We start from the raw sequence: 11,571 nt of genomic DNA, 5'->3' as shown, positions 1-11,571 counted from the left end.
GAACCTGGATCAATACTATGATTCTTTGATTTATTTTTATTTCTAATATTTTCTTACCAATACTAATCGATACGGGGATTGATCTAACAAAATCCAATTTTTGATCATTATTTACTGATACAAACCAATTTTGATAGATTTGGATCAACATCAGCCTTGACCAATTATGATATTATGAACCACAGGTAGGACAATCTAGATGCATGCAAGAATCAGTGACTCCCGCGGCCCTGAGAGATGTAAGAATTTTTAATGTTGGAAGTGTAGGGGCTTGGAGGGATCCCTCACAATTTGTTCGTTAATGAATCTCTCCAATGCAATTAAATCCTTATATACTTCTTAATGGAAATGAAATGTGGGCGAAATAAATTGGATAGGATTCAAAGAAGGATGTGTTCGATTGATGGTTATATTAGAGATCGACTTCGCCGAGAGACGAGAATCGAGTCACCCGATGAAATGCAGTATCTGTTTAGCAGAAGAAGATTACAGAGTGATGAACAGATGATTGGGGGCTCCACTTGCGTTATTCTTCGTTATCTTTCCAACTCCTTAAAACCATATTTATAGGAGTCCATGGAAGAGCCGTTGCTTGCTTCCTTAATGCGGAATCGCCCCCCCAAACTCTCATCCATATCCCTTCTATTACGGGACGTGACGTTATGGATCCGTTGGATAACGGCAATGTGGCCACATCACCCAACATCTCCCACTTGGCCACATTGTTCGAATCCATACTCCATGTTTCAGATTTTAGGAACTTCTGTCATGAAATTTCCTTTCCATTCCCATTTCCATGAACTACAAAAAAGTTCATTATTGTTCCCAATTTTTCAGGAATTACATTTGCATTTAAATTTCAATTTCTATGAACATCTGTCATGACATTTCCATTTTTCGTTCCCATTTCCAGGAACAATTATTGTATTCCAAGTTCCCATTTTCCAGGAAGAATCCATCATGACATTTTCATTTCCTTTCCAATTCCAGGAACAATCATTAAAAATTTTCTATTGCCATGACGAGGAACAATCAGTTCCTATTCCAGACTTAGATTGCTCTTAGTCCCATCAAATTCACATGTTTGATGTAGGCTTCCGCATGAATTCCCTTTGTAAGGGGATCAGCTACCATGTCGCTCGTAAGTATATAGGTTACTTTAATTTCACATTTTTCTACTATATCTCGTATATAGTGGTATTGTATTTCTACATGTTTCTCCTTCGAGCTATTTGCACCACTGTGTATCAAGCTTATTGCCGCTTGATTATCACAGAATATTTCCACTGGTCCATTTACAAGATCCAGCCCAAATTCCATTAAAAATCGTCTTATCCAGACTGCATGAGTAGTTGCCATACTACAAGCATTGTACTCAGCTTCCTGTGTGTGTCTTACAACACACCCTTGTTTCTTGCTATCCCAAGAAACAACTGCACCTCCAAATATAAATACATGACAAGAGGTGGATTTACAGTCATCTCTGTCCCCTCCAAAGTCTGTGTCAGAGTATCCAATGACCTCAAGTTTTTCCGCTTGAAAACATAATTTCAAGTGTTTAGTTCCTTTGATGTACTTCATAATCCTTTTCACTGCTTCCCAATGGGCAGAACCGGGATTACTTTGGTATCTACTTACCAATCCGGCTGGATAGGCCAAATCTGATCGTGTACATAACATGGCGTACATCAAACTACCTACTACCTGAGCATAAGGTACATTTAGCTTTTCGTGTCCTTCTTGAGGGCATTGACTTTTCGACAAAGTCTTTACCATAACAATTGGAGTTGATGAGGGATTGTTATTCTGCATTCCGAATCTTTTCAATACGGAACTCAAGTATTTTTCTTGACTCAAACGCAACTTACGTTGTATCCTGTCTCTAGAGATTTGAATTCCTAGGATATAGGACGCTTCCCCCATATCCTTCATTTCAAATATGCTACTAAGTTCATGCTTGGTCTTATTCAACGTTTCTATATTGTTTCCAGCTAACAATATGTCATCAACATATAAGGAGGAAATGGTAAAACTGCTTCCACTTTTCAAGATATATACACAATTGTCCAACTTGTTAGCCACGAATCCTAATTTAAGAATCTTTTTATGGAATATTAGGTACCACTATCGTGAGGACTGTTTTAAACCATACAAAGACTTTTTAAGTCTACATATTTTATCCTCCTGTCCCACTACCTGAAAACCCTAGGGCTGTCGCATGTATATGGTTTCTTCCAACTCACCATTCAGAAAAGCGATTTTCACGTCCATCTGAAACAATTCTAAGTCCAGATGTACAACTAGAGACAATATCAATCTAATAGAGGTAAATTTGTCTACCGGTGAGTAAGTTTCCTGGTAGTCTATTCCTCCCTTTTGGGTGTAACCTTTTGCGACTAAACGGGCCTTGAATTTATCAACAGACCCATCTACTTTGTATTTTTTCTTAAGCACCCATTTGCATCCTATGACATTTCTACCCTTTGGTAGGTCACAAAATTCCCATACTTGATTATTTGTGATAGAATCAATTTCCTCTCGCATGGCGTTTAGCCATTCACCTGATTCTCGCGATTTAACCGCTTCACTATAGGTTACGGGATCGACTACTTCTTCCACATCCGTGTCAACTGTATGAAGAGATGGTTTACTTAAATAAAGATAGTAGTCATCTAAGTAAGTTGGTAGTGTCCTGGTTCTTTTACTCCCACTTACCCTAGGTTTCGGGTCTTGCCCTTGAAGATCAACTTGATCTTCAGGAGCATAGATTTCTTGATAAAAAATTCCTGATTCCTCTTGAAAGTCAATACCATAGTCATCATCAATAACATGTAGGGGTTCTATATCCTCCTACTGCGGTTCCTCTTCTAGTTTCTCTAGAAATTCCACATCACGACTTTCAATGACCCCTTTTTCAGGATTATAAAACCTATACCCTTTTGATCCTTCTGGATATCCTATGAACTTGCATCTGATTGTTCTAGAATCCAACTTGTTTCTATATGGCTCAGGTATTAGAACATGGGCTACTGATCCCCACTTCCTTAGATTTTCTAAGTTTGGTTTCCTACCTGTCCATAGTTCATAGTGTTACATCCACACCCGGGAATATAATTAAATATTATTTTTTTCTCGTGACGTGTAGATACCGCTGTCATATATGCTGGTGACCTGTTCTCCGTGATGGTCAAACCCAGCTACAAAATCATTGATCACAGTACGGGCTTGCCTGTGGAGGAAAGATTCCTCAACCGAAGGTAGGGAAAATTCGTTGACGGCAACTTCGTTGATTTTTCTCCAAGTACTAGTCCGGGGAGTGAAGAGTACCGGAGAGTGTACCCCGGAGCGTCGCCTCACTTGGACACTTCGTTCAGTGAGGAGTTTGGCACTGCCGTGGTGAGACTGTTCGGGATCATGGGTGACAAACCATGATAAGGGAGATGTAAGTTCTAACCTTTAATTTAATTACTTACCCCTCCCTTCGATGTCCTCGAAGTGCAGGTCGGGGTTTGAACCACCCGAGCTATTATGCTTGAATAGGGAATATTTCAATTGTGGGTCCCACTTATTTAAGGGGGCGTGTGATGGGCTTATAATCCCATGGTGGATGGACCCATCCCTAAGTGGGTTCTTTTCTATTTGAAACCAGTCGGTCGACCCATTTAGTCCATTAGGCCCATTTGACTTGATGAACTAAAAATGGGTTTGTATTCTAATGTTACCCAACCAAACGGGTCCTAAAATCACATTTGCCTATTTAGAACTAAAGGCATTTACTTCTCTTTACTATTCTCACCAAACCTAAAACGTGGAGGAAGGAGAGAAGGAGAGAAGGAGAGAAGGAGAGAAGGGAGAAGAGGGGTGGAGGAACTTGATAGGGGGCTTGAGGATCTTGCTTCTTGGAGCCTCAACGTGGGTACCACTTCCTTGAGGTAGGTAAGCCTTTAAGGCCTTCTTCCTTCTTTATTTTGGGTTTTGGGGTTGGGAGATGGGAGAGAATCGGTCCAGGGTTTATTTTGAGACCCAAGGATCGATGTGAACTCATGACCATGATCATGGTGGAGCTATCTTACTCCTTTGGTTAACCTCAAAGCTCCCAATCCCATCGCCATGGAAAGACCTAGGTTTTCTACCCTATTATGCCCTAAATGAGGTTCTCCTTGCTTTCCTTTATTGAATCCTTGGGATGCATAGGCCTAATGAGGTCTTAGGACCCTAATGTGCCAAGGAGGAAGCTCTTTTGGTGTTTTCTTTCCTCCAATCTACTTGAAAATGGAAGCCTTGGTGAAGAATCCTTTGATTTTGGGGTTTGGAGACATGTGGTTTTACCTGCGGTTTCAGACCTACGAGAAACCGCCCCTGCAACCATCCTGAGACCATCCTCTTAAGAAGTTCTCGGTTAAAGTTAGTTTTAGGTGCAGTTTCATATACCCTGAGAAACCACCCATAAAACTGCACCTAGTAGAACCCTTCCTAAGCCCCTGTTAAGGTTGGATTTACATGTGGTTTTAGTTTTGGGCATGAAACCACCCATAAAACCACCCTACCTTTAAAGTCTACAACTTAGGTAATTTGTGGGAGACCTTTTGGGGATCCTCCCCTTTGACATAATTAACCCTATTTTCACTCTTTCACTAGGTTAAATCTTCCATTTTTGCAACGTGCTACTTAATCGTGGCGATATCTCATAACTTCGGGATATAACACCTAGGGTGAGTGGGTTTGATTGTTTGGGCTTGTTACTAATATTTGCATTATGTATCATGCTATTAGTATAATTTATTAAGTATGTTTGTGCATTTGCATACTTTATTAAATGATTGATATGATAATGTCGTGGTTGCTTTCCATTTCTTATCGGGTTACGATGTCGGTGAATGTCGGTGCCAGAGCCCCGAATTATATATATAATATCTTTGATTGAATTTTGTATTGAACTGTATGTGCCATGCCATGCTGGTACCCGGGTACTAAACCAAATGAAAAGTTGATGCGCCTGGAATACCTCTCGGGACGATAGGACTTGTATGTAGTATATCTGTGGCTAGGATTTTTGCTCCCTTATGCTACTACCTTACCAACAGGGGTTTAGGTGTTGGGTAATCAGAACTTCAGATTCTGTGGAGGTGGGAGAGGCCAGTCATGGTAGTAATGGTTATCGGGGTCTACCACTGGGTGATTTTGGTGGCTTCGACCAGCGTAAGCCCCCTAGTGACAATTGAGGATTCATTGTGGCGATAAGATAAGTGACCCACAATGTCTCCCGAGTTGTCACAGTAGCATATACCTTTGACTTAGTTGTGTGATAGGTGGAAAAATAGAATTAACATGTGCATGCATCATTAGACTATGTGAATTATGTGTTTGTGCATCCCCATCCTCTCACTGGCTCTGTGGAGCTAACCCCCTCGTGTACATATTTTTTTTAGATTATGATGCAGGTACGGAGGAGCCGAAAGCTGTGTTTGAGAAACATGGCGACGGGTGTTCTTGTGACGATTGCGCCTGCGGGCCGTGAGGATACTTGGGACTTGTTTCCCTTTTATTATTTTAGGGCTTAGGCCCATGTATAAATATTTACTGTTATACCTATGTTGATAGTTATTAGATGGTGGTGAAAAATGTATTAATTACAGTATTTATCATTTAGCCTTTGAACATCTTGTAACTATTTGATTTTATACGCTTCCGTAAAACTATTGATCTTTTGAAATGTAATATTCCCTTTCCGTATTCTAATATTATATTGCTTTAATATTGATTATGACTGTGCGTTGGGACACTATGCCAGTGATCCTGGCAGCTCAATGGGATGACACGCATCGTCCTAGTCACCCCTTATATTGTATTATATTCCTTGTCTGGGATTGGGGTGTGACACATTGGGTGTAGATTCAACAGACTTGGTGGGAATTCTATTCAAAATATAATTTGCTGCGAGAATGGCTTCTCCCTAGAACTTCTTGGAGAGAGAGGAATGTGATAACATGCAACGTATTATATTAAGTAGCGTTCTATTCCGTCTTTCAGCCACACCGTTCTGTTGTGGTGTGAAAGACATAGTCTTTTACTTAATAATTCCATGTTCCTCACAGAAATTTTTGAACTCAGTGGAGTTGTACTCTCCACCACGATCGGTTCTTAGAACCTTAATGTTTCTTCCCAACTGATTTTGCACTTCCGTTCTATAGCGTTTGAAGCATTCAAATGCTTCAGATTTCCTACTTAGTAAATAAATGTACCCATATTTGGAGAAATCATCAGTAAACGTGATGAAGTAAGTCTTTCCAGTATGGGTACTCACATTGAGCGGTCCACAAATATCAAAGTGTACCACTCCGAGGAGTTCCTTTGCTTTCACTCCCACTGGAAAGGGTTTCCTAGTCATCTTACCAGATAAACAATGTTCACATGCATCATATTCTATTTTAGTTAGCCTAGGAACTGACCCCAATTTAATTATTTGTTCCATTTTCTTAATTCTACGGTGTCCTAGTCTCATATGCCATATGTATGAATCAACTATGTTTGCACAATCAAAATAAACCAATGAATTAGGTGCTTCTTCATTAATTTCAGTGGTTACAATATTAACTTTTTCAATGGTAGAAAGTAAAAACAAGTCCTGCTCAGGGATAAACCGTCCTGAAGCAAAAGAACGATCGTGTCGTCCTATAGTGACCTCAGTGCCTGTAAAGCGCACATCAAGGCCCTTCTTGACAAGGACAGGTACAGAAATTAAATTTTGGCGCATGTCGGGAGCATAGATTACATCCTTGAGACGAAAATTAGCCTTCCCGAGGTCCAGTACGTAGTCAGCAATACCTTGCACTTCGCTATACGAGTTGTCTCACATGGAGATCTTGTGGTCTCCAGGTGCAAGAGGCTTCATCTCTTGTTGTCCTCGTTTAGTCCTTGCAATGTGACGAGTTGCACTTGAGTCGATCCACCACCCCTCATATAGTTCCCCAGACAAATTGCACTCAACTGTGCCAATAAACTCTTTCCGTTGAGTGTTTGATGAGGATCCAGGTGCATGATTTCCTTTGTTATTTCATTTTTTATTCTTAGGATTAGGGCAATTAGCCCTAAAGTGGCTGAAATTCCCACAATTGTGGCATGCTCCAGGTCGCACCTTATAAAAAATCTTGGGCTTCCATTTACCCTTCCCCTTAAACCTATTAGGGATTGGTGTTGGGGCGGAACTGCTTGGTACTGGAAAGAGACTGGTGCTGGTGTGCCAATGCTTCCACCTGTCCACGCTCAGGCTCAGTTGGACTAGGCTAGGCTATGTGCAGTTCACCCAGGGATTTAGTCACCATGCTCTCTTAGAAGTACTGCAGTTGTTGGGGAAGCTTCTCAAGAGTGAAATTTTCTCCCAAGAATTTCAATGCAGTTTAAGCCATCGCCCAAGAAGGGGGTAGACTGTTGATGATCGTGGATACGTAGTAGTTATTTGATACATTTGATACCGCATCATCCAACTCTTGAGCCATTACGAGCATCTTGATTATGTGATTCACAACATCCTCACCTTCAGCCATTCTACAACTATTGTATCTCTGAGTCAATAGCTGAATGTGAGTTTCAATTTTTACATCATATTTGGCCTTCGCAGCTTCCAACACTGTTTTGGTCGACTTGTGGTTGTTAAACACCTTCATCACATGATCTTCCATCTTCAAGAGGATCATGCTATGGGCTCTCTTGTCATCTTCACCCCATTTTTCCGCAGCTCTAATCTCTGCAATGATGGAATTATCACCAACCACAAGTTTTGGTTCCAGGACATGATCCAACTTCTCATATATCAATATATGATTGATTTTCATGTTCCATGTATCATAATTTGACCTATGCAGTTTCTCAAGATGATTGATTTCTTGTGCTACGAGTTTTCTTGTCATAATGATGATCTGACAAGTAATTAATAAAATTTAATTTTCTATTCTAATTATGTTTCCCCTCTCTAAAGGTTTAAAGAAAATATCAATAGATATACTGTAAGCTTAATTAAAATCTGTAACATTAAAATATACTAAACTAATTTTATTGTTTTTAAAAGGTTAACTCAATTGCACATTACAGAATAAAGTACTCTTATGAAAACAAATAAAACACCCAAAAATAGTGATAGATATGAAACGGTTATATAAAAGTCAATATAAAAAAAACTTAACAGAAAAGCATTAAATGCATCAATGGATTAAAAAAAATAAAAAATATCTTAACTGCAGTTGTGAAGAAACGTTCAATGTGTTTATTAAATAATATAAAACTTCATTCAAATATCAAATTCCAAAAATCAGATTTAATAATCCCCTTTTTTAATACAGTGAGACACAAATTCAAGGTGTCTTGTCACTTCAACAGGAGATGTTGGCAGGTAAATTCAAAAAGTCTTGTCACAAAGAAGGATTGATGCATTCATAAAAAATATCTATTAATAACATGGCACTTTCAACAAAGCAGATGCATTTAATGAATAAAAAAAAAACTTTATTATAAACTATTATTATAAAAAACTTTATCATAAAAAAATTCATGAACTACTCACAATCGTACTAGTCTTTATCTAACTTATGGGGCTTGAGAGGAAAAATTATCAAATAAAATTTATCTGCTGTGGCAGAGATGCAGTCAACCCACTTTCAAATTACTTTCTCTAGAAACAATGTAGAGTAATAATAAGATAAGATTAATTTTTTTTTTTTATTTACCTCTCTGACTTGGGACAACAACAATTAATGAAGTTCAGAACTATATTCAGAGAAACGTTAAGAGCTGAGATAGTCTACCTTCTCTTCCAAAGGAGGAAAAAAAAAACGAATTGTTTCGTTCGGCAAGAAGGAGCCGCTGTAAGTTGTCAACTGTTCTTGGTGCCTTAGTTGCAGGTTTAAATCGATAATGGAGAACAGATTTTCGTTACACAATCCGGCTTTGATACCAATATTAGAGATCGACTTCGCCGAGAGACGAGAATCGAGTCACCCGATGAAATGCAGTATCTGTTTAGCAGAAGAAGATTATAGAGTGAGTAACAGATGATTGGGGGCTCCACTTGCGTTATTCTTCATTATCTTTCCAACTCGTTAAAACCATATTTATAAGAGTCCATGGAAGAGCCGTTGCTTACTACGTTAACGCGGAATCGCACCCCCAAACTCTCATCTATACCCCTTCTATTATGGGACGTGACGTTATGGTTTCGTTGGATAATGGCAATGTGGCCACATCACCCAACATTCTCAATACCCTCAATGGATGCGCATGAGGTTTATCAATTATGTGGTGATCCGGCAAGTTCTCAATGCCAGAAGATGTGGGGATTCTCTTATTTCCTTGAGTTTCAAAAGGCAAGGGAAATAATTGTGTTTAGGGATTTCAATTTCTTTCACTTCTCGCATGAAAAGAGTGGACGTAAATGTAAAGGGAGTAGGGACATTGCTCAGTTCAAGAATATGGTGGAAAGATGTGGTTTCCTTGATCTAGGGCTCATGGGCCTATTTACATATAGAGTAACAAGCGTCTGAGATCTTCAAATATTAGAATTCGCCTTGACAGAGCCCTTGCAAATGGTGATTGGAGCACTCATTTTGCAGAAGCGGTAGTGCATGTTAAGGCTGCAATTGGATCAGACCATGTTCACCTTCCAGTTGTTACTGAAGGTCACCCATCTAAAGGGCTTAGGCCCTTCTGCTTCGAGTCAATGTGGCTCCGCCATTATGAATGTAAATGGGTAGTTTTCCATGGTTTGGTCCTCCCCTCAACAAATTTCTCCCTCAAATTTGCTCAATCGAGCTTTCTATAGTTCAAGATACTTTGTTGAAATGGAATAAGGAAAGGTAGGGGTGTCAATTTCAGGCCCGTTCGAGCCTGCCCGGTTAAAGCTCGGCCCAATTATTAAATGTATCGAACTTAAGCCCGATATTTTTAATAATCGTGCATTCCCGGTGTGGGCTCTTAGCCAATCGGATGACCAGACCAACCGATTCCAGGACCAACCTAGCCCCACCTTTCAAATGTACAAGATTTGAGTAGGTTAGTCATTTCATCGTCAATCACTATCATATTTTCTGTTAAGCACCACAAACATAAAATAACTCGCTTTTAAGCCCAACAAATAGAGGCCTTTTAGAGATTAAGGCCTAAGCCCAATCTAAAATTGAATAGGCCTACACTTTGAAACCTTGGGCAAACCATGTGGTTAAAGTGTAAGGAAAACCTTGGTTCTATAATATCTATAGAAGCAACCGAGTGGCCCACAAGCCAAAAAGGGTGACGAGTGACGACTGCCTCATTATTTATTTATTTTAATTAGGTGACTTAATTCCAGGTGACAATTGCCTTATTTATTTTTTTCTGGCTTCCAATATATATATATATTTTTCTGGGGCTAGTCCAACCCTTTAAGGCTGCAGCGTTTAAAGATCATCTAGAGTTAAATAGGACTTGATTAAGATCCGATTCTAGTACCCGATTATACCTCGAAACTGATCAAAATTGTTCAGACCCGAACTGATTATCTAAACGGGTGGTCATGGTGCAGGCTTCAAGTTTGGTTAAGCCCGGTTAAGTCCAATCGAGCTTGATCGGTTGACACCCCTAAAGGAAACGTTTGGTCAGCTTCATGACATAATTCAAAAGTTGAAGAGTAATCTTGCAAATTTGCAGAACCTACCTATCTCGATAGTTTCCCGAAAGAAGGAAAATGCTTTACTCAAGGAGTTTGAGGAAGTCTTAGCCTGTGATGAAGAATTCTGGGGGCAGAAGTCTCGCATAGCATGGTTGCAAGGAGGAAATAAAAATTGGAACCTCCGTCTTCTCCGATTCTTGAACTGTGATGCGTCTCTCTCTGGAAATCGAAAGAAAGGTGGTTTGGGTATTGCTATCCATAACTCTAGGGGTCAGATTATCTTGGCAAAATCTTTTGTTGAAAGTTTTGACTTAGCTGCCTTGGGGGAAGCCTTAGCAATCAGGAATGGCCTACTTGAAGGAATTGCGTTATGCATTGATGATAACTGGGTGGAATCAGATGCAGAAAGAGTCATTGCCTTCATTCTTTAACCATCTAATCAGACTCCTCTCACGACGGAACCTATTGTTAAGGATATTATCCAGTTAGCAACATACTTTAGATCTTGCTCTTTTCACTATGTTTCTAGGAATGCTAATGTTTTAGCAAATTGCCTAGCCAGGAAGGCCCTGTCAATCTCGAGTTAGACAGTGTGGCCATCTTCCACTCCATGAGTTGTGGAACTTTGTAACTCCCCTCCCTTGAGTTCTCCTCGAGTTTATCTATAGAAATCTTTTTACCAAAAAAAAAAAAAAAAAAAAGAAAAGAAAAAATTCAGCATTTTTTTTCATGCGTATACAATTCAAAGGCGGCAGTACAAGGATTTTGAGACTGAAACTTCCCTTGGATAGTTGGATCGAGACGGAGACACAGATGTATGAGAAGGTTTTCAGATACTATGAAAAACTATTCAGTTTAGAAGGAGTGGATGAGGTTGATATGGAAGGAGTTCTCTAATCTATCTTCCTTGGGTATATCTGAGGAGGATAATGAGA

At 39.5% G+C, this 11,571-nt stretch overlaps 1 protein-coding gene across 1 annotated transcript; it reads right to left on the bottom strand.

Annotated features, from left to right (window-relative positions):
* Positions 1-1,050: 1,050 nt before the first annotated feature.
* LOC122659625 (secreted RxLR effector protein 161-like) lies at positions 1,051-1,812 on the bottom strand. The gene has a single exon (XM_043854722.1). It carries the CDS (start codon positions 1,810-1,812, stop codon positions 1,051-1,053), a length of 762 nt encoding a protein of 253 aa, XP_043710657.1.
* Positions 1,813-11,571: the final 9,759 nt, after the last annotated feature.

Source organism: Telopea speciosissima, chromosome 4 (assembly GCF_018873765.1).
Source record: "Telopea speciosissima isolate NSW1024214 ecotype Mountain lineage chromosome 4, Tspe_v1, whole genome shotgun sequence".
Lineage (NCBI taxonomy): Eukaryota > Viridiplantae > Streptophyta > Magnoliopsida > Proteales > Proteaceae > Telopea > Telopea speciosissima.
Note: the sequence above shows the minus strand (reverse complement) of the source record. Positions and strands in the feature narration are given on the sequence as shown.

Bases quoted from the DNA above. Each gene is read 5' to 3' on its own strand.
- LOC122659625 (XM_043854722.1), bottom strand. From the start codon at position 1,812: ATGCAGAATAACAATCCCTCATCAACTCCAATTGTTATGGTAAAGACT.